The 23,979-nt window shown below is 39.3% G+C and overlaps 1 protein-coding gene across 1 annotated transcript in view; it reads left to right on the top strand.

Annotated features, from left to right (window-relative positions):
• Nucleotides 1-22,895, top strand: part of GRIN2B (glutamate ionotropic receptor NMDA type subunit 2B) — a 222,320-nt gene extending 199,425 nt beyond the window's left edge. The window contains exons 9-12 of the mRNA XM_088141546.1: nucleotides 5,917-6,077; nucleotides 7,961-8,148; nucleotides 12,485-12,723; nucleotides 20,997-22,895. Of these exons, the coding sequence (XP_087997672.1) occupies nucleotides 5,917-6,077; nucleotides 7,961-8,148; nucleotides 12,485-12,723; nucleotides 20,997-22,895 (2,487 nt within the window). The remainder of the gene's footprint in view (nucleotides 1-5,916; nucleotides 6,078-7,960; nucleotides 8,149-12,484; nucleotides 12,724-20,996) is intronic.
• Nucleotides 22,896-23,979: the final 1,084 nt, after the last annotated feature.

Below are 23,979 nucleotides of genomic sequence, written 5' to 3'. Positions count from 1 at the left end.
CTTATACATCTTTGCTAAGATATGTATTTGTATGTTTCAGCCACAGAGCTGATTCAGATGCTATACGATGCACATAATGTTGGCCAATTTAAGTATATGCCATTTATATCCACATGCTGATTCCCAGAATTATTCCTAGAAATGTATATACGTGAAAGTATTTTTTGAGTGGCAACCATTCAAACTTCTGCTTTTGTTAATTACATGTTCATCGCATGGAAAACAGGTGTTGTTTTTTCTGTATACAACATACAGTGCATACAACTATCAAATGTTCTGTCTGGATGTAGTTTTGTGACACTCATACAACTATGTATCATCTTTTTTTTAATTATGTGTTGTTTAATCTATTTTTAATACTATATGCCACCCAAAGTTCTCATGGAATTGGGCAGCCTTACAAATTTGATAAATAAATTTCTTGTGACACAATAGATTGCATTACCAGAAGGTTTTCTGGGATGTTTTAAATAGTTTCTGTGATACGATTAAAACTGAATTCTGGTTGAATAGAATTTGGGTCTAGGAAATTGTTAATGTGATCTACTAGCCAACTTTTCCTTAGGCAACACTGTTCTGGTGTTGAAGTGACAACTCAGTTTAAGTAACATTGGTTGCAAGCTCCTGCTCTTATTAAAGATTCAGCACCATCATAGAATTTGGCTGTTGCCTGAATTCCTAAACAGTCTCGTTAATGCAAAGAATGCATACATAGTGATCTCCTTGGCAAACTACTGAAGCTGCTTTGTGATTTTTATTTTCAGTAAATATATGTGAGGGAAGGTTCATCTGCCAATCTGATCTTTGATCATAAGGCCAACTTTCGTTAATCTTGCTATTTTGAATTTTCATTTAACTTTAAAAATAACTTGTTATTTATTTCTGTTCTTATGCTGAATCCAATTGTCATGAGATTGTGGTTTCAGGGACACATGATATACCTCATTATTACTTATGGACATTTCAACTACTAGTTTAAAATTCAAAGTGCTGATTATAACCTATGGGAATACTTTTTTTTTTTTAATGGACTTCTGTCCCAGATCCACATAACCAGTTTTGCCACACATGAATTCTATGGAGAAATGGGGGGGGGGGGGGGGACAGAGGAAATAGGGGACAGAGTAAAGAAAAAAAAAGGAGGTATGAACTCAGTTGAAACACTGAAGTTAATCAAGGAAAAGTAACAACTACAGCAGATTACCTACCCTGCTTATCTGGCTTATAGTGGAGTGGTAGTGGGAAATCAGCCTGAACAAACTTTTGGAGACTTGTCCTTGCAAGGAAATTCTTTAAAATTGAATAATAATAATCCCATGGGTCAAAAGACATCAATGTTTAATGGGTGTAGAAGTGACCAACCTTTATATACCTTAATCAAGAACTGCTTAAAGCAGGACAGCATAGAATAGATAATCAGACCGGCAAAAAGGCCTTGTGAACAATAATAATATATCTCATTACCATATGTTAAGGCTCAGAACTCCATAAAAGTGTTCTACTGGGGGAGCATGTGTGTGAGTAAAGCATTCATTGCTACTTTTCTTGCCCTCAGGTGGCTTCTGGCTGACCATGCTCAACCTTTCATGAATACTTAGATCCCTTGATCTGGCACATGTCCTAATGTATGTTATATTGTAATATATGCTATACAGTAATTTTCCAAAGACGTTTCTGTTTTGGATTTACATTAATCGGCTCAATTCAGCAGTGTGAGCATCACCAATGCTTTGTACAGTCCTAATTTCTCTGGGTTCTTTAAAGCGTATTGAATTTCCTGGTATTAGGTGCTCAAAATACTTTGTTGATATCTCTACTCATAAGAGCAGAAATGAAGTTCTTATACTGTATAAAGAATAGTTTTTGTGTGAAAATAAAGCACTTTCTTTAGATTTGTTCTTTACTCCTTAGGTCCCATGGGTTGGTAAGTGGTAGCTGGGCATCGATTACCTTCAGTGTTACAAACATAAAGCCTGGGAAGAATGTTTATGTGTGTACAATCAAGCCTATAGCCAAAGATATCTGGGTTTGGGTATCCTATGGATTTCTGCATTTTATTTTCAGTAGACCACAGAACTGGATATGGGATCTGGTAAAGGAGACTAATTGCAAGCTGCAAATACAATAGCTAATAAAGTTATTGCTCTCTAATATTCTCTTTGCCAATTTGCTAAAGTTTTTTTTTTTTTTTTTGGTGGAGTCCTTGGGGTTCTCTGAGCTTGGCTGTTTTCTTGCAAACGTTTCATTACCCAGCTAGGTAACATCTTCAGTGCTAGAATGGAATGGGGTTTGCTCTCTGTTTATATACAGTGGCATGCCCTGCCAGTGTTGGTGGGGGTGTGGGTTTTGTTTTGTTTTATTTTTTTCCTCTGGTAGTTCCTTGATTAGGGTACGGTTTACTGCTGATTGTATGTCTGGTGATAATCTTGGTGTTAATCTCTGCTTATCTGGGTGATGATTGCTGGTGAGGAGATGTTCTGGTCCTTTGTTTTCCTTTTTATTATCTCTTTTGAATAGTGTGTAGATGTTGTTTATCTCTCTGTGTCTGTTGATGGCTGTCTCATCTGAATACCAAGCTTGCAGGAATTCCCTTGCATGCCACTGTATATAAACAGAGAGCAAACCCCATTCCATTCTAGCACTGAGGATGTTACCTAGCCAGGTAACAAAACGTATGCAAGAAAACAGCCAAGCTCAGAGAACCCCAAGGACTCCACAGTTCAACCCTGAGCTACACATATTCGCTTCTATTGGTTTGGGTTTTTTCCCCAAGAATTTGATTCTACAGCTCCCTCTAGAGTAGAGAGTTCTTATTTAACTGCACGTATTGGTTCAATGTTATATATGGAGCTTTACTTTACTTTACTTTACTTTACTTTACTTTACTTTACTTTACTTTACTTTACTTTACTTTACTTTACTTTACTTTACTTTACTTTACTTTACTTTACTTTACTTTACTTTGGGCTATCAGGGGATCAGGGACTTACTCTGCATCACATTATATAGTAATGAAATGTACCAGGACATTCTACAGTAGGTAATTCTGATCTCTTCCATTGGCCTCAGCACTGCACATCCAAGTTTTACAATGATGTAAAACGTATAATGATTTATGGGCTCATCATAACATTTGCTTTTAGTGTAGTTTTGTTCTTTTAGAAAGGTCCTGCAACATATCCTATAAGCTTTTCATTCTCTGGTAAGATTTTTTTAAAGAACTTATTCTATAATTAAATAAATATGTATATTTTAGGCTTGTGCAAATCAGACTTGATTTGACTCGAACAGGAGATTTAAAGGGAGCATGATTCAATTCAAGTTTGTGATTTGAGGGCAAATTGATTCAAGCTGCTTTGAGATGCAAGATGTGATTCATAAAAGGGATTTATCCATAGCCTATAATCAGGAAACATCAGAGTGCCTGCAGCTGTTATGTTGTTGTTTTTTTGACAGAATGGAGTTAAGAGAGCTGGGATGGTAGACTCTTTAGAGAACAGTAGCTCTGCCTAGTTCCAGCTGGATTTCTTCAAGGGGTTTGCCGTAATACTGTAATTATTCCTTTTTGGTTTTAATGGGATGGCTCAATCAAAGCTATGTTGAACTGAAGCACTCCTCTGAAGATTTGCACAGCCCTAATATTTTTTATGAAATTATTACTAGTGTAAAAACACAGTTATCTATTGATGCATATTTTTCAGTAGAAAAGGTTTACTTATTCTGACAGCAGAAGGGATTGATGTAACCACCAAAAAAAGTATCTTTTTTTTGTGAAAATCAATATACTTAAATCTATTCTAGAAAGTTCTAATTTGAGCAATATAGGTACAGAACACATTTTCTGCAGTAGAAATGGATGGTTCAGACAGATAGATAGATAGATAGATAGATAGATAGATAGATAGATAGATAGATAGATAGATAGATAGATTTGCCATTTCAACACACTAGAAGCTATTTGTATGTTTACTGCCTTGGTCCATCATTCATTTATTTTACACAGTAATGTCTAATTTCACTGTTAAGCAAATTTCAGTTCCTGCTTTATTTTGCTTGATACTACATTGGCAAAAAGTGCAACTAAGCCATGCAAAATATTTCGGCAGTACTGAAGAAGAAATTTTCCATTTACTTTAAAATCTTTGTCATAATTCTACCTTTTAATATTAATTTTGGGAGGGCCTGGCTTAGAGCTCACTTTGGTGGCTTTTTTATGCTATCTTCCATATATAGGTTTTAGAGTGATAGTGCTAATGCTGATGGTGTATACATTTCCAGAAACTTTGGCTGTGACTTGAGTAAACCAAATAGCACATTAAACAGTACAGCATATCAGCTTGAAGAAAGTTTTCTAAAGGATGTATTTATCAGGGGCAGAAAGGACATTGGAACACAAGATGAACCTTGCTGGATGAGAATAAAGAATTACCTAGTACTGTATTTCTTGATTCCCAGCCCAGCAGGGTTGGGTCACTGGTTCTACAGCTTCTTTTGGACTTGGAAGCAATAACCATGCCAATATGAGTACTTAAGGTCTTATTCCAAGGCAATATAAGTAAATAACATAATCACACAATATGAGACAATTATCAGAGAATGTATAGGAATACTGAACAATATAACATAACTCAAGACAGAAATCAATTAATCCAGCACCTGTGATTTTTAGCCTGGCACATATTTACTCATTGTCAAGAGACTTAAGCATGCTTCAGTCATGTAGAATTTACAAGTAACATCAGACCTGAGTCCATATGCAAAATGCTGAAAACAAAACTCAGTTCTGGCTACGTTCAAAGGAGCAGCACAAACTTGTAATGTTGCATTAGCCCAAGGCTGGTGACTAGCTGCTTGGAGAATCTGAAGGCAAAGGAAATGTTTAAAGCCCAAAGTAATGTTAATTTAGCCACTCCAAGAGAGCTCTGATAGGCAGAGAGTTAATGAAGCATTAAATTGATTGGTTGAATAGGTTATATTGAATATGCCAGTGCCAGAGAGTCCATCACACAACTCAGCCATCACCAGCATTCTCTCTCTATAGGAATGAAGGAAGTTTCAGCACTGTACATTGTCTGTAACAGCCCCCCAAACCACTGAATGTGCAAAGCACTACGAAGCTACTTGATTTGATTTGCTGCTTTGAAACATGCCTGGGCTATGTTTAGAGAATCAAGATGATTCAGTTGAAGCTTTCTTGAATCAAAGCACTGTTTTATACTACCCTAATAATTTATCATAAATATTTTACTGTTTGAGAATTATTTGTTCTGTATCAGTTTAAAGCAAATACTGCAGGTGGAGTCTCTTTTATGTACTTGCGAGTGTAGCTGATTATTTAAAATGATTTTGATGCCTGAAGTGCTATGCTGCTTTTTAAAATTAGAAGCTTGTCTCTTTGCAGAACAGTAGAACTCAATGAACTTTGCATGCAGTAGTTACATTTCTGCTGCAATTTACATCATTAATGTAATTACATCATTATGCAGATGACATCAGTTGCATCAATTTGTACTATCTGCATTATGATATCACTCGAATGACATAGATTGATGAAAACTTACATGACAATATTGCCACATAAATGATGTCAATCCCCACAATGCATGATTTTGATTCAATGGGCATGTGTAAGTAACAGACACCTCCTCTCCATTTAGTCCACTAAAATGATATTTTATTCTATAAACCTCAGCAGCAAAGACATCAAAGAAAGTTGCCACTTCATTTGTGGTCCTCATTTATGAACACATATAACTTCCATGATTAATGTCACTTAAACTCAGGGAATGTAATCTATTCTCAAACAAATTACTGAAAGAATCTTTCTTTCTTTCTTTCTTTCTTTCTTTCTTTCTTTCTTTCTTTCTTTCTTTCTTTCTTTCTTTCTTTCTTTCTTTCTTTCTTTCTTTCCTGTAGTTCCAAAATCCAAATGCTTTCTCACCACCTTTCCGCTTTGGAACAGTTCCCAATGGCAGTACGGAGAGGAATATTCGCAACAATTATGAACTGATGCATGCCTATATGGTGAAGTTCAACCAAAGATCGGTGCAAGATGCTTTATCATCACTGAAGACAGGGTGAGACTGCCACCTTCCAAGTTTAGCATAAAGAATAATGTTGCCTATATAAGTCTGCTTCTGCAGATATCTCACTTCTTCATAATATTCATTCTACCAAAATATTGCACAGATTTCATTTCACAGCATTGTAGAGGAAGTATGAAAAAAGTTTGATAAATAAATATTAATATCCATTTAAGTGAAAAGCAGTCAGGAGATCAGTGATATGAAACAGTAGATGCACAGTGGAATGAAGACAAAACCAGGAAGTACTAAGGAATTGGGCAGGCATACTTAATGGTATTGATACTGGGCAAACTGTTCTTTGCACCCATTGAAAGAACAACACACTGTATAAATTAGAACAAATTAATATTTTAGCCATAACACCACATTGTTGTTAGGATGTGAGATCCAGTTCACACACATGAACAAAAAAATATACCCTCCTCATGTACATGTATGCACATGCACAAATCCCAGGAGGAGAGGGGAGGATGCAGAGAAATGGCACCCTCCAACAATCTGTCAAATAACTCATTGGCAGGCTACCAGAAGCACCATTCCCCAGTCTGATAGCACTCCACAGCAGTCCACCAAAGAGCTCTTTGATAAACTGCAAGAGGAAGGGGCTGGGAGGAAATGAAAAGCAAAAGCAGGGACCCATAACAAGTTGTATGGCCCAGTGGAGAGTTCTATGTGGTTCCTAGCCATGGGTTGCCTATGGGATAAAAATGAAAATCCTTATGGAAATATGGGAATGATAAGAATAAAATATGAAGTGAACCAGTCAAATGTAGCAATAACTTGTCAAAATATAGTTAGTGTTAAGTAATGCCATGTCAAACAGTTATTTCCTCTTTAATCTGTCCCATTCATGAAATTTGGGAGCACATAAAAGCAAACTTAATGATAATAGTGTGAGACCCACCTTTCCAAGAAGAATGACCACCAAATGAGGAAGAGAGAAGTTTGTGCCACCACTAGTGCAAATCGGGGTTCTTTTAAAATAAGAGGAGGAAAAAGAAAGAGAAGTGGGAAAAGATTAAGGAGTTCTCTTCCTTCCTGTTCACTGCATATTTTTTGAGAAATGAATTTACTCTCTGGGAAAGTACCAGAAAAAATCCCTGTTTTCCAGGGATATAAGACTCTCCCAAATATAAATAGAATGATTTGGTTCATCTTTGTTGTGAACACAGTTTTGATGACAGAATTAGGAAAGCTGGCTCTGTCTGTAAATATTCAGTACCAATTCCATCCTCATGATGAGATTACTTGGGCAATATAAAGCTTAAATTTCTGCCCTTATATTGAGATATAACATGATATCCAACCACTTGTCATATTTAAAGATGCTCATGGGACTCTTCTCAAGAGCAGGGGTCCTGGCCAAATCTAATTTGAGTAATTACATTTTGCTTAACACTATCTCTCCAGCTGTTTGATTGGGAAATGGTATGCTTTACTGCTTTAATCACTGTGTACTTTTCCTAGGCATGTTGCTGAATTATTGCTACATGGTTTTCATAGTTCAGGAAGGGAATGTTATAGTGAATGAAATTGCTTTCATGCGTGGGTTATGGAGAGAGTGGAAGGTATTTTCGTGCTTGGGTTCTGAAGTTATCTTTAAAGATTGAAAGATGCTGGAAACGTACATTGGTTCTATGACTACTCTTAATTTTACTCAAATTTTAGTTTTGCATAAATATTTGTATTACCTGGGGTTCATTCTCTCTCTCTCTCTCTCTCTCTCTCATCTGAGGTCACACTTGACTTCTACACAGCAGTTTAATTTTTCATAGACCTTTCTGTTTTTTCTTTCTTTCTTTCTTTCTTTCTTTCTTTCTTTCTTTCTTTCTTTCTTTCTTTCTTTCTTTCTTTCTTTTCTTGACATTCTATAGGAAACTGGATGCTTTTATTTATGATGCTGCTGTACTAAACTATATGGCTGGCAGAGATGAAGGCTGTAAGCTAGTGACAATTGGCAGTGGAAAGGTCTTTGCTTCTACTGGCTACGGCATTGCCATCCAGAAGAATTCTGGCTGGAAGCGGCAAGTGGATCTTGCAATTTTACAGCTTTTTGGCGATGGTGAGTAATTTGGATAATGAAGAAAAATGGTATTTTTACTAAAAGGGACTAATATTACTTCATTACTTCCAGTGTTTTAAACCTAATAGAAAGTACTGTTTCAAAGACTCTGGCCCTCTGCATCATAGTGAATGTTTTGTTTTATAGCCATTTATTTATATGAGAGATTTATGTTCAACTTTTCAGTGGCAATTACCAAAGTGGCTTGCAGTCACAAATATCATTAAGAGGAATTTTGGAAATCTCAAAGACACAAAAACTATACTATCTAAATGTGCATGCCAGTGTCACCCAGAGAAGTTAGGAGGGAGGATGAAATAAAACTATCATAAATAAATATTGATATTTTGTAACTATGAATACAGAATTAAGACATTAAGAGGCAAACACTGCTATTACCATCAAAGACAGTCAAATCATTTTGGCATATGTGGCAGGAACTCCAACAAGTATCTGTTCCTAGCCCTGGCAGTACATAAATACATATATACCCATCATTTGATTCCTTTTTGAGTGAGCAATGATATGCAAAGCACAGAAAAGATGTAAGAAGTAGTAAGCATAGAATAGCGTCAACAAGCTTGGAGTAAAACTGGGTTTCGGTTGTACTTATGGAATACTGACCAAATGTGCAATAACTGACTGGTATAATGTCCTTATGTGGTATAAATATAAATAAGATTAGTCATCTATTAAAGTTAATAATTTCTGCCATATCTTCTGTCTTTCCAATTGCAAATTATTCCCAATACACTTTAAAACCAATCCTCAGTTCCTCCATTTTGCCCTCACAATCTGCAGTTTGAAAATGTTTTCAGCATGGCATTATGCGGGCACTTGGAGTTTGGAACTTGATGAGCAAGAATCTTCAGCCAAACATTGCTCAGCCAGAATTGGCCAATAACTGAATGCTTGTCAATGAGCACTTACTCTCCCTGCTTCAAACTTGCCAATAGCCAAGTGCACTACCACAGGGCTTCCTGTGCTCCATGAGTTAACAAAATAGTTTCTAACTGTCCCCACCCCGCATCCCACAGCCTTTGGCAACATGTATTTGTGTGCATTTGTCTTTGTTTGCAGAACATTCCTCCTGATAGACTGCTAGAGAGGCAGTTGCAAGGGCAAGATGCTTTCTTAAAGTATTAGGAAGTGCAGTGAGAAGTTTAAGAAGCATTAATCTCTCAGTAGTACCAGATCAGCTTTGTAGGTGTAGTGTGCTTTCTGAGTGTTATAAACTAGCATGTTAGCAAAACTGCATTTGAAGATTTTTCTCCTGAGCTGGGCCAGGCAAAATGTGAGCTGGGAGACAGTAGGGCATAGCCTGCAGTAACTCCAATGAAAGCACCGGTGCCCTTAAACACTTGATGAACTCACTGGGATGAGAGATCCCTCTGTCTATGAAGCAGGTGAGGAAAAGAAAGCTGGTATGTTACATACAATAAGGAATACATTTGAAATGTTTGGTATGCATCATCACTGCTTTCAGTCAGTGTCATTCAAATAATATAGGTGTGTTAGCAGAGGTGGAGAAAACATTGGAAGATAGGGCTGATTGTTAAAACCTCTAGTTGCCTGACTTACACCTAGAGTTGTCCATCTAAAGAGTCTATGTATCTAAAATAATTATATTTAGAAAGCATGGTGGAACATTATTTTAATTAACTCTATATTCAATTTGTGTATAGAATGGATACTTATAAACATAACTGGTTTCACGACAGATTGTATAAATTTTATCTATTTTGATGTGGTTTATTATTTATAATAGAGTGTATATAACACAATATTTAAAGTAAATATGGTTGAACATTCCATGTAATTTCCTGATTTAATAAATTATGGACCCTTGATGCAGACTTTGTGCAGATATATTTCCAACTTGTGAAGCAGTGGTGTTATGTGGGCATATGGCGGTATGTCCAAAGCTGCCTGGACCAGTTGAAATTTCTGAATACTCAAAGATCAAATAGTTTGGGCATAAGAAACAAGAGAATGTATGACCAGTTACTTAGAGGGGAGAACTTGTCCATAGAAAATGCTACTGATATAAGCCAAGTAGCAGAAGCTGCTCACTCACAGTTGAAAATTACAGCTGTAGCAATCATAGTCTGGTATTTGCCATCACCTGTGATAAAGATTTATGGAAGGAGACCAGCAGACTGTAGTCAGAAATATGGTTTTGGCTCTAACAAAGGAACCAGCAAGCAAAAAACCTTGGAAACAGGGCAAACTGTAGGAAACAATAAAGCTGGTATGAAGCATACCTATAAACAGTGTCCAACGTATGGCCAAAATGACATAAATATAGAAAGTATAACCACATGGCTGAAATGTGCAAAAGTACAAAAACAATTTTAAAAATAGTATGAATCTAAAGAAAATGATAGGCTCAATCAACAATAATAGGGTGAGACATGAGAAAGAAAGCAAGGTTAAAACAATACCCACTAATGGAATTCTCTTTGTTTATGTGACTGGTACTGGTGCAGAAGTCAGTCTAGCAGCTGACCATGACTACAACAAATTGAAGACTAAGCCAGACTTATATCCAATAACCACATGTCTACAATCATATAATGAGAACCCAGTGGCCACAATGGGTGGCTGGAATTCATGTTGAAATAAAAATACATTCTATATTATATAAAAACAGTAGTATCAAATCCATGAAGAACCATAATGGTCCTAAAAACATCTGAAAATTTAGAAATGACTATTGACTGTGTTGACTCAATCAATATAGAACTATTACAGAAAAAAAACCCTCCATAGTTAACCAGATATGAAAAAGTATTTTGAGAGCTAGAGCTGAGCATGAAGATGTATTTTATAATATTGTGAAACTTCCAAGAATTCATCACATTACTCTTAGTAAAGATACACATGAAATGCACAATATGCAAGCAGCATTGAAAACAAAACCGAAAGCTGAACTGAACAGAATGAAAACAGGAATAATTATTTGCCATACTGAGGAATGGGCTTATTACATGATTATAGTCTACAAGAAACATGGATTTCTGAGAATTTGCTTGGACCCCAAAGAATTGAACAAGTTATTCAAAGAGAGCATTATCACATCCTGATACAAGAACTGGCGGGCACAAAGATATTTTCCGAGTTGAATGCATAGTCTCAGTTTTGGAACATACCCAGATACATAGGTGAATGTAAATCCAATATGGTATACAGTCAATACAGCTTTAAATGCATTTCCTTTGGGCTATGTTCTGTTCTTGAAATCTTTCATCACACCGTACAAAATTGATGGTAGGTATTCAAGCAACAGTGGTATGCACAGATGACATTCTTGTATGGATCACCATAGAAGAGTACAATTACCAGTTAAAACTGGTACTAGGAAAACCCAGGTCCTTAAATATAAAACTGAACAAAAGCAAATCTTGAACTTTAAAAGAAATACAGTATCTGGGAGAAGTACTAATAAAAGATGGCATAAAACCAGACCTTTTTCCAGACAAAAGGAAAAGCAACTGTAGATGTACCAAAACTGACATGTCAGAAAGTTCAGAGGATCATGGGAATGGTAAATTATGTCTCAAAATGCATTCCCAATGTAGCTGTCCACACCACAGATTTGAGATCATTACTTTGCAAAGATGCCATCTGGCACTGGACTTCAATACATGATAAGGAATTGAATGATATAAAGAATAAGTATTGCACGTGTTTTGCAATTTTATGATCCTTTTAAAAGAAGCAAAACAGGTGCTACTATACAAGTAATACAGAGTGTATTCAAGCAGCCAAAGAGACTGACTGAACAGTACTGAATGTTGCATGACCAAGTTATTTTATTTAGAAGGTGGGGGGAATGAGGAAGTTTGTATTTACCATAAGTTAAACCTACCAATATAATAGAGAGTAATAATATGTTCCTTGAGATATGTTAAGTTCTTTCTTGTTCCAGATAAGAGCTGAATCCAAGCTGATCTTAATAAACATAGTCACTTCACCTCTTATGCCACTGCCCCTTTACAAATGAACACAAGGGCCAGTCTTATCCAGCAGGTTGCAGATTCAGCTGTGACCTCACAGACCTGAATCTTTGATCACCTTTAGCCATTTGTTCACAAATAATATTTGGCAAGTCACCATAAGCTTCCTCAGTTCATGGGAAATTGGGAATAATCTCAGAAAAGCAGTTTTGTGAGTCACAGGGATGAAGACTACAAAGCATTTTTGTCATTAAGAATGCTTTAAACTACCAAATTAAAATCAGTTAAAAAAATAGAAATCCCTACTATTCTGATTATCACACACACAGACAAATGGATTTCATGTTTCCTTTCATTTCTTTCCAACTGTTTTATAGGGGAGATGGAGGAACTGGAAGCTCTCTGGCTCACTGGGATTTGCCACAATGAGAAGAATGAGGTAATGAGCAGTCAGCTGGATATAGACAACATGGCAGGAGTCTTCTATATGTTGGGAGCAGCCATGGCCCTCAGCCTCATCACCTTCATCTGTGAACATCTCTTTTATTGGCAATTTCGCCATTGCTTCATGGGGGTCTGTTCTGGCAAGCCTGGTGTTGTCTTCTCCATTAGCAGGGTGAGTGCATTCAGCCTAATACAGGGGTTACAATACAGTGGCATATTTAGCTAATATAAAACTGAGGGTTACATTTGGCCATTGAGCCATGCATTTCAAATTGGGTAGAGCTGGATGAAAGAAGTGGATAAAGGAAGGATAAAAGTAAATTAAATAACTCTTGTCTCTATAATTACTCCTTGTGAATTTAAGAACATCCTCCTTTTGTCACATTCAGAATCATGGTTTGGCAGCAACTTTTGAATGGCCAAAGGGGCAGCATTCATGGCTTTGGGAGGCTGCATGTGGTCCTTGGGCCATAGGTTGCCCACCCCTTGCCTAAAGAAGAGTGATACATTGTATCCATTATGCTTCTGAGTATAGCTGAGGAGATCTTTAGCAGAACTTTCATTCCTGCAAAGGTGATAATGTGGAGAATTAAATACAAATCACCATATTTTCAGACAATTTTAATAGCATTCTTTTTTTTTCTTCTCAAGGAATTCCTTTGGGGATGATGGTCCTTTTCCCCCAAAACTCACATTTTTAGAGGGAATAGTGTCTGGGCTGCTGACCATAGCCAAGTTGGTGTGTTTTTCAGAGTAAAGAGGAAAAGGAAATATTTTCTATGTATTGTTTGCCGCCTTAGCAAAACTAAGTAGCCTTCTCAGTCCAAGATTAGTAATGTTTCTCCTTATTAACTTGACATTGTTCTGCCCCCCATCCCCCACAAAAACATTCTGAACTTCCCATTTCAAATGTAATGGAAAATGTAGTTGATTACTATAGGATACAAAATGCTGGACTAGATATACCATTGGCTTGATTCAACAGAACTCTTATAATGTTCATTAACAAAATAAATAAATATTCTTGTGAATGCTTTATTTCATATCATAAATTGGTTGAGCCTTCATCAGAGATAACTTTGAAATAATATTTTAAACTTAAACTATTAAAATGTAAATTCATTCAGTTTTAGAATATATCTTGGTAGTCTAGGTTTTGATTATAAAATTATAATGCTAATTCAAAAATTATTTATTTATTTATTTATTTATTTATTTATTTATATTTCAAATTTACATGCCGCCCATCTCACAAAAAGTGACTCTGGGCGGTTCACAATAAAACAGCAATAAATATTAAAGTACAATAAAACAATATAAAATACAGTAAAAATAGAATAAAACCAAACACATACACAAGTAATATCTTCCAAGATGTTGATGGTCAGTAAGATGTTAACATATGGGAGCATCTTCAAGGTGCTAGCCACCCCCAGGGTTGGTTGTCCTTTTTTGAGCCCCATGCCAGTTGGCAGAGCCAGGTCTTGACTGCTTTCCAGAAGGACAAGAGAGTTGGGGCCTGCCTCACCTCTGGGGGGAGAGTATTCCATAGGGTGGGGGCCACGGCACAGAAGGCTCTCTTTCTGCACCCCGCCAGTCGACATTCTTTCATTGACGGGATCCACAGCATACCCTCCCTGCCTGACCAGGTGGGTCGGGTAGATATAACGGGGGTGAGACGGTCCCTCAGGTAACCTTAAAATGTCATGTTCTGTAACCAGAAAAGTCAAATTCAGATATTGGACAAAATATGGCAAGGAATTTTCCTTGAGAAAGATACGTTATCTACAGGGTTACAGTATGTTCTGTTTTCTTTGTCATAATTACTGAGGAAGGAAAAGAGCATGTATGACTTTGTAGGTCACAAGCTGTGATCCAAATGAATAACAAAGACTGGGCTGTGCAGAGGGACAGGGGACTGCGCCAAGTGAACTAATACACTGTACTTGGCTTGACAGTTTCTAATTCCTGAGTGAACAAATCTTTTGTCAGGACTGTACCCAAGAATATCTACAAAGTATAAGGTTGGCCTCATTCAGGGCATTTTAAGTAAGAAGGAACACCTTGAATCAGGATTAGAAGCGAAATGGAAGTCAAAACCATGGATCAAGTACTAGTGTAATAATCTGCCAGATATATGAGACTGAACTGATTGTATCTGGATTGAAGGTATCTTGAGCTTCAGAACAAACTTTTAGCACATTTTAGTAGTAATATTTTGAGAAAGTTAACAGGACAATGGTAGGCAATGACCTGGTAGACTTTATTATTCAGAAAAAAATGCAATATATAACAGCTAGTGTATAACATGTAAATGAGAAACAGCAGTCCTGGCAAGAACTACTACATAGATATTGGAAAGTACAGTATGGTCTGAGATCATTTTTAGCAGAATTTCTAATCTACTAGAATATTTGCAACCATGTTTAAGACAAGCAGATTGATCAATTCAACAAAAAAGTTGGTCAGATTCACTGAAATGTACTGATGAAAGGGAAAGAAACTCTCTCTCAGTCTGGCTCTTTTTGATAACTTTCACCAAGTCTCAGTCTTCCTTCTGTTTAGGGAAGTTGAGGAGATGATGGAGATTCAGCTCCAGAGAATCATAGAGGAAACACATTATCTAGATCCCTTTCAATCAGGGTTCCAGTCTGATCATGAGACTGAACAGCATTGGTCATTCTGGTAGACAATCTTTGTTGGGAAATGGATGGGGCATGAATACCTTCTAGTCCTCTTAGATCTCTCAATAGGATTAAATACCCTCAACCATGGTATCCTTAGGGCAACCTGCAAGGATTTGAAGTTGAAGGCACCTTTTACAATGGTTTCACTCCTACTTGAGTGGACAGTTCTGGTTCATAGTCATAGGTGATGAGTAGTCAAGCCTTTGGTTGCTTGGTTGCTTTAGTGTGGAGTGACATAGGGGTTGGTTCCCTCTCCCATGTTATTTAACATTTGTATAAGACTTCTGAGAGAAGTAATCTAACAGTTCAGATGAAGTGCCATCCAGTCCAAAGCAAAAATGCTATTGAGGTCTTAAACTGATGCCTGAAGGCTGTCATAAACTGGATAGGGCAAAACAAGCTCAAATTAATTCCTGTCAAGACAGAGTTACTGCTGGTCAGTTAACATCATGGCTATGAAGTAACATCAACCCTTGATGGGGTTCTACTTCCACTGGACTTGATCTGTGATTTGGTTCTTGCTACAGCAGCAGGTCCCCTTCATGGATCACTGCCTTGTCGTGGCGAAGGGGCTTGCGTAACTCAGTGAAGCCATGAGCTATACCGTGCAGGGCCACCCAAGACATGACAGAGAGTTCTGACAAAATGTGGTCCACTGGAGAAGGAAATGGCAACCCACTCCAGTATCCTTGCCAAGAAAACCCCATGGACAATGTTAAAAGGCTAAAAGATATAATGCCAGAAGATCACCCCCTCAGGTCGGAAGGTGTCCAATATGCTACTGGGGAAGAGTGGAGGGAAATTCCAAGTAGCTCCAGAAAGAGTGAAGCGGCTGGGCCAAAGCCGAAAGGACGTTCAGCTGTGGATGTATCTGGAAGCGAAAAGAAGGTCCGATGCTGTAAAGAACAATATTGTATAGGTACCTGGAATGTAAGATCTATGAACCAAGGCAAGCTGGATGTGGTCAAACATGAGATGACAAGATTGAACATCGACATCTTGGGAATCAGCGAACTGAAATGGACGGGAATGGGTGAATTTAATTCGGGTGACCATTATATCTACTACTGTGGGCAAGAAACCCTTAGAAGAAATGGAGTTGCACTCATAGTCAATAAGAGAGTGGGAAAGGCAGTAATGGGGTACAACCTCAAAAACGACAGAATGATCTCAGTGCGTATCCAAGGCAAACCATTCAATATCACAGTCATCCAAGTCTATGCCCCAACCACTGATGCTGAAGAAGCTGAAGTTGACCGCTTCTATGAAGACCTACAACACCTTCTAGAACTAGCACCAAAAAAAGATGTCCTTTTCATCATAGGGGATTGGAATGCTAAAGTAGGAAGTCAAGGAGTAATCGGAATAACAGGCAAGTTTGGCCTTGGAGTACAAAATGAAGCAGGGAAAAGGCTAATAGAGTTCTGTCAAGAGAACAAGCTAGTCATAGCAAACACTCTTTTCCAACAACACAAGAGACAACTCTACACGTGGACATCACCAGATGGTCAATACCGAAACCAGATTGATTATATACTTTGCAGCCAAAGATGGAGAAGCTCTATACAGACAGCAAAAACAAGACCAGGAGCTGACTGTGGCTCAGATCATGAGCTTCTTACTGCAAAATTTAGGCTTAAATTGAAGAATGTAGGGAAAACCACTAGACCACTCAGGTATGACTTAGGTCATATTCCTTGTGAGTACACAGTGAAGGTGATGAATAGATTTAGAGGATTAGATTTGGTAGACAGAGTGCCTGAAGAACTATGGACGGAGGTCCATAACATTGTACAGGAGGCAGCAACTAAAACCATCCCAAAGAAAAAGAAATGCAAGAAAGCAAAATGGCTGTCTGATGAGGCTTTACGAATAGCTGTGGAAAGAAGGAATGTGAAAAGCAAGGGTAAAAGGGAAAGATATAAGCAACTGAATGCAGATTTCCAGAGAATAGCAAGGAGAGATAAGAAGGCCTTCTTAAATGAACAATGCAAAGAAATTGAGGAAAACAATAGAATGGGGAAGACTAGAGATCTCTACAAGAAAATTGGAGATATGAAAGGAACATATAGTGCAAAGATGGGCATGATAAAAGACAAAAAAGGCAGGGACCTAACAGAAGCAGAAGAGATTAAGAAGAGGTGGCAAGAATACACAGAAGAACTATACAAGAAAGATCTTAATGTCCCTGATGTCCACGCTGGTGTGATCACTGACCTTGAGCCAGACAACCTAGAGAGTGAAGTCAAGTGGGCCTTAGGAAGCATTGCTAACAACAAAGCTAGTGGAGATGACAGTATTCCAGCTCAGTTATTTAAAATACTAAAAGATGATGGTGTTAAAGTGCTGCACTCAATATGCCAGCAAGTTTGGAAAACTCAACAGTGGCCACGGGATTGGAAAAGGTCAGTTTATGTTCCAATTCCAAAGAAGGGCAATGCCAAAGAATGCTCAAACTATCGCACAATTGCACTCATTTCACATGCTAGCAAGGTTATGCTCAAAATCCTACAAGCTAGGCTTCAGCAGTATGTGAACCGAGAACTACCGGATGTACATGCTGGATTTCGAAGAGGTAGAGGAACTAGAGATCAAATCGCCAACATTCGCTGGATCATGGAGAAAGCACGAGAGTTCCGGAAAAATATCTACTTCTGCTTCATTGACTATGCAAAAGCCTTTGATTGTGTGGATCACAACAAACTGTGGCAAATTCTTAAAGAGATGGGAGTACCAGACAACCTTACCTGTCTCCTGAGAAATCTGTATGCGGGCCAAGAAGCAACAGTTAGAACCGGTCATGGAGCAACCGATTGGTTCAAAATAGGGAAAGGTGTACGACAAGGCTGTATACTGTCACCCTGCTTATTTAACCTATATGCAGAGTACATCATGAGAAATGCCAGGCTGGAAGAATCACAAGCCGGAATTAAGATTGCAGGGAGAATCTTCAACAACCTCAGATATGCGGACGATACCACCCTAATGGCAGAAAGTGAAGAAGAACTAAAGAGCCTCTTGATGAGGGTGAAAGAGGAGAGTGCGAAAGCTGGCTTGAAACTCAACATTAAAAAAACTAAGATCATGGCATCTGGACCCATCAATTCCTGGCAAATAGAAGGGGTAGAAATGGAAGCAGTAACAGACTTCATTTATTTGGGCTCCAAGATCACCGCAGACGGAGACTGCAGCCATGAAATTAAAAGACGCTTGCTCCTTGGGAGGAAAGCTATGGCAAGCCTAGATAGCATATTAAAAAGCAGAGACGTCACCTTGCCGACAAAGATCCACATAGTCAAAGCTATGGTTTTTCCAGTAGTAATGTATGGCTGTGAGAGCTGGACCATAAAGAAGGCTGAGCGCCAAAGAATTGATGCCTTTGAACTGTGGTGCTGGAGAAGACTCTTGAGAGTCCCCTGGACTGCTAGGAGGTCAAACAGTCAATCTTAAAGGAAATCAACCCTGATTGCTCATTGGAAGGATCGATAATGAAGCTCAAGCTCAGATACTTTGGTCACCTAATGCGAAGAGAGATCTCTTTGGAGAAGACCCTGATGCTGGGAAAGATTGAAGGCAAAAGGAGAAGAGGACGGCAGTGGATGAGATGGTTAGATAGCATCACTGAAGCAATGAGCATGAAACTGAGCCAACTCAGGGAGGCAGCGAAGGACAGGAAGGCCTGGCGCAATATGGTTCATGGGGTCACGAAGAGTCGGACACGACTTAACGACTAAACAACAACAACAACAATAGCAGCAGGTAGAAGTTGTGGCCCGGGAGACCTTTGGCTGGTGTGCCAAGTATTTATTTTTTTATTTTTTTATTTAGCAAATGTATATAGCCGCCTATCTCATGAAACATGACTCTGGGTAGTGTACAAACATAATGACAACTAAAAAACCATAAAACACTCAAACATGAATAAAAATTTTTAAAAACATAAAAACCTATGGTTTGGGGAGAACAGTCACTTCCCATCATACAGCCAATTTGCAGGCTCACCATAGGATCCCCAAGGTTGATGGAAGAACTACATTTTAAGTGTTTTCCAGAAGGCTAGCAGGGATGGGGCTAATCTCACCTCAGGGGCAATGATGTTCCAGAGGGCGGGGACCACAGCAGAAAAGGCATAGTGTCTGGGTCCTGCCAGATGGAGTCTGGGTCCCTTATGAGATGGGACCCACAGCATACTCCTCCTGCTCGACCTGATGGGACAGGTAGATGTAATCAGGAAGAGGCAGTCCCTCAGATAACCTGGTCCTATGCCATGAAGGACTGTAAAGGTCAAAACCAGCACCTTGAATTTCACCTGGAAGCAAACTGGCAGCCAATGCAGCTCATGGAACAGAGGTGTAATGTGCATCATCCTAGGGGTGCACATAACTGTCCATGCAGCTGCACTCTGCACCAGCTGAAGCTTCTGGATGCTCTTCAAGGGCAGCCCCATGTAGAGTGTGTTACAGTAATCCATCTTAGAGTGATCAGAGCATGAGTAACTGGGAGTAAAGCCTCATGGTCCAGGTAGGGGCATAACTTTCACACAACACAAAGCTCTGCAAAGGCCCTCCTAGCCATGACTGCCACCTGTTCCTCGAGCAAGAGCTGTGAGAACAGAAGGACCTCCAGATTGTGCCACCCCATCCAGTACCAAAGATAGTAAAGTCCCAGATCCAGAAGGCTCCAAAACTTTCAGCTGAAGCCTGTTGTTCCCAGTTCAGATCCCCACAGTCCCCAGGCACTGGGACATCAACAGCATTGCTTAGTTAAGCAGGGGTGGAGATATATAACTGAGTGTCATCAACATACTGATGTATGCCCCTTCCTGGAAGAAGCCTTGATGACAATGGCTCAAATCCTGATCATTTCACAATTTGTCCACTGCAATGCCCTGAAAGTGGAGCTATCTTTGAAGTTAACTTGTAAGCTACAGCTGGTGCAAAGTACAACATTTGACTATTAGTCAAGTCAACATGATTTTTTTTTTTTTAGAATTGCACTTATCTTAAGGTCAGTTGGCTTTTGGATTCAATAATCTATCAAGCCTTACACAGTATGCTGTGGTACAGGGATACATCAGAGACTCCCTTTCCAAACTTGATTCTGCCCATCCAGTCCAAATATTGAGAGAGGGCCTGCTAAGAGTTCCCCGCTCCAGGTGAATAACACAAGCATGGGTTACAAGGTAGCCTTTTGGGTAGTGATCCTCTCTTCACTGAATATGCTGTCCCTGTCCCTCAATCTGGTCCAGCCCTTCCTATGTTTTGGAAGGTCTTTAAAAACCATTTTATTTCAGCGAACTTTTGGTTTATAGACTGATCATGATTGGCCTTCTGATCTTGTACTGATTAAGTGTTGATGATTTTTATTGTCATTGTCTTGTTCTTTTATTATCTGTGTTTATTGTTGTACATTAACCAGGGTAATTTTGATTGGTGCTCTTTAGCAAATATTGTAAATAAAGAAATAGAGCCCCAAATCGAAAGGAACTAAAAGTGAAAGTAGGGATAAAAAGTGAAAGACTAGTAGTGGTAATTAATGATCTGCATCAATGTATACAAATGCAAGTTGTCCTTCTTTCTGAAGGCAGAATGAGAACAACCCCAAAGGAAGTATGTTGCCCAATTTGAAAGTGATATAGTAAGAAACTGTGAAAGATAAGATTCTATTTACCAACAGACTTTTTTTTTTCAACTTCCAACTCCTCAGCTTCTCTGCTAAGCCTCTCCATTAACCCCTCTTTTCTTTTTTTCCATTACAGGGTATTTACAGCTGCATCCATGGAGTGGCTATTGAAGACCGCCATTCTTCTATGAATTCTCCCACTGCCACCATGAACAATACCCATTCTAATATTTTGCGTCTGCTCCGAACAGCAAAGAACATGGCCAACCTTTCAGGTGTCAATGGTTCACCACAAAGTGCCCTGGATTTCATCCGCCGTGAATCATCAGTTTACGACATCTCTGAACATCGCCGTAGCTTCACCCACTCTGATTGCAAGTCTTATAATAATCCCCCCTGTGAGGAGAATCTTTTCAGCGATTATATTAGTGAGGTAGAAAGGACTTTCGGCAATTTACAACTAAAAGAAAGTAATGTTTATCAAGACCATTATCATCATCATCATCGCCCCCATAGCATAGGTAGTGCTAGCTCTATTGATGGACTATATGACTGTGATAATCCACCCTTCTCTACCCAGTCTCGATCCCTCAGTAAAAAGCCACTAGATATTGGTTTACCACCAGCCAAGCATGGCCAGTTAGGTGACCTTTATGGCAAGCTGTCATTCAAGAGTGACCGATACAGTGGAGGAGGGGCACATGATGATTTAATCCGTTCAGATGTTTCAGACATATCCACTCATACAGTGACATATGGCAACATTGAAGGCAATGCTGCAAAGCGGAGAAAACAGCAATATAAAGATAGTTTAAAGAAACGCCCAGCCTCAGCTAAGTCACGGAGAGAGTTTGATGAGATTGAACTGGCCTATCGACGGCGTCCCCGTTCCCCTGATCACAAGCGCTATTTTAGAGACAAGGAAGGGCTAAGGGATTTCTATTTGGACCAATTCCGGGCTAAGGAAAACTCACCACATTGGGAACATGTAGATCTGACAGATATCTATAAAGAACGGGGAGATGACTTTAAGCGTGACACTCTAGGGGGAACAGGGACATGTACAAATAGGACCCACCACAAACATGGGTCAGGGGAATTTGGAGTAAACAATGAGCACAAGCACAGTGTTGTGAGTGGGGTACCAGTGCCATGGGAGAAAAACCTTACCAATCTTGATTGGGAGGAACGGCCAGGGTCTAATTATTGCCGCAGTTGCCCATCTAAGCTGCATAACTACACCCCAGCTGTGGTGGGACAGAACTCCACCCGTCAGCCATGCATCCGGTGTGAAGCCTGCAAGAAGGCAGGCAACCTCTATGATATCAGTGAGGACAACTCCCTTCAAGAGCTGGATCAGCCATCTGCTCCTGTGCCAGTGGCAACCAGCACCTCTACCACCAAGTATCCTCAGAGCCCTTCCAACTCTGCCTCCAAGGTGCAGAAAAAGAATCGCAACAAGCTCCGCCGGCAACACTCCTATGACACGTTTGTGGATCTGCAGAAGGAAGAAGCAGCCCTGGCCCCACGCAGTGTGAGCTTAAAGGACAAAGGCCGCTTTTTGGAGGGAAGCCCTTATGCTCATATGTTTGAAATGCCAGCGAGCGAGTCCACTTTTGCCAACAACAAGTCCTCACTGCCTGCCACCAGCCACCACCACCACAACAATCCTGGCATTAGTGGTGGTTATATGCTAAGCAAGTCGCTCTACCCCGACCGGGTCACTCAAAACCCTTTCATCCCCACTTTTGGGGATGACCAGTGCTTGCTCCATGGCAGCAAATCCTATTTCTTCAGGCAGCCTGTGGTGGCAGGGGGGCCCAAGGCCAGGCCAGACTTCCGAGCCATTGTCACCACCAACAAGCCAGTGGTCTCAGCTCTTCACGGAGCTGTGCCAGCCCGTTTCCAGAAGGACATCTGTATAGGGAACCAGTCCAACCCCTGTGTGCCTAACAACAAAAACCCCAGGGCTTTCAATGGCTCTAGCAATGGGCATGTTTATGAGAAACTTTCTAGTATTGAATCTGATGTCTGAGTGATGGGAAAAAAGCATGGGAGGGGATGGTGCAGGAAATGCAAAGCATGGGAGGGGCAAGTGGTGGGTTTAGACCTAGCTCCCATTTGCTACTCTTCTGCTACTGTTTCTTTCCTTTTTTTTTTTTAAAAAAAGTGGAATATTGGAGTTCTGCTTAGGCAGAGCTGATGAGAAGTGCCACCTCTTTCTTTCCCCACACCTGAACCCCTAATTATCTCTTTTCATTTCCCTACTCACATTTCCATTCCTGACCATCACATGTCAGAGCTTACTAGCTTAGCTTGTGTTTTCACAGTTGGAAAGACAGGGCATGGATCAGGTGAGGTCAGCACATGGGTAGGGGCAATACCCCAATACAGAATTGGGGTTTTCTTAGCAGCAAACAGTGATGGTTAGTATTGATATGAAAAATATCATGTAAGGTAAAGAGCAAAGAATGGTGTGTCAAAGATGTAGTTCTTTTTACATTTGTACTTTTAAAAAATTGTGAGATACAACTAATGTGGAATCAATTTAATGAAATACATTTAGTTCTTTTATAAAGACTCTTTAGGGAATGGGTAAAAATTGAAGTTGCATAAATACTTACATCCTGGTATATATATATTGTGGAAAAGGGAGGTGTGCAGATCTGCTTGGCAGTTCAGTCATGGTAGTCCAGCAAGGCCATTTCTGAAGGATGGGCTGAAATTACAGAATCTAGGACAGGTGAGAACAGGAAACTCTTACCCAAAGTCTTGAGAAAACTAAAAGATGGGATCCCAGGGGTGGGGAATCTGTCTGATTTTTCTCTACTCATGAAAAGTCACTGTTAATTTTGAAATCATAAACCTTTGGATGTGGATTGATTTATGCACAAGCTCTCTTAAACAATTTTTTATATGAAATACAGACAACAAAAAAATTAATGTAACATCACTGAAGTATTTTTCTGACACACCCCAGCAGAACAAGCCTTTGCAATCTGGATGAACAAAAAGGCTGAACGACTAGAAAAGAAGGCTGGCAGCTCCATAAACTCCACTGTTCTTTGGATGAATTAAATGTGGAAGGGAGATTTCTCAACTGCCATGTCCTCCTTTTG

This window comes from Python bivittatus, unplaced genomic scaffold (genome assembly GCF_059951505.1).
Source record: "Python bivittatus isolate LINGU-HERP-01145 unplaced genomic scaffold, Pbiv_v1 ctg000330_np1212, whole genome shotgun sequence".
Taxonomy (NCBI): domain Eukaryota; kingdom Metazoa; phylum Chordata; class Lepidosauria; order Squamata; family Pythonidae; genus Python; species Python bivittatus.
This window is presented reverse-complemented; position numbering and strand designations above follow the sequence as displayed.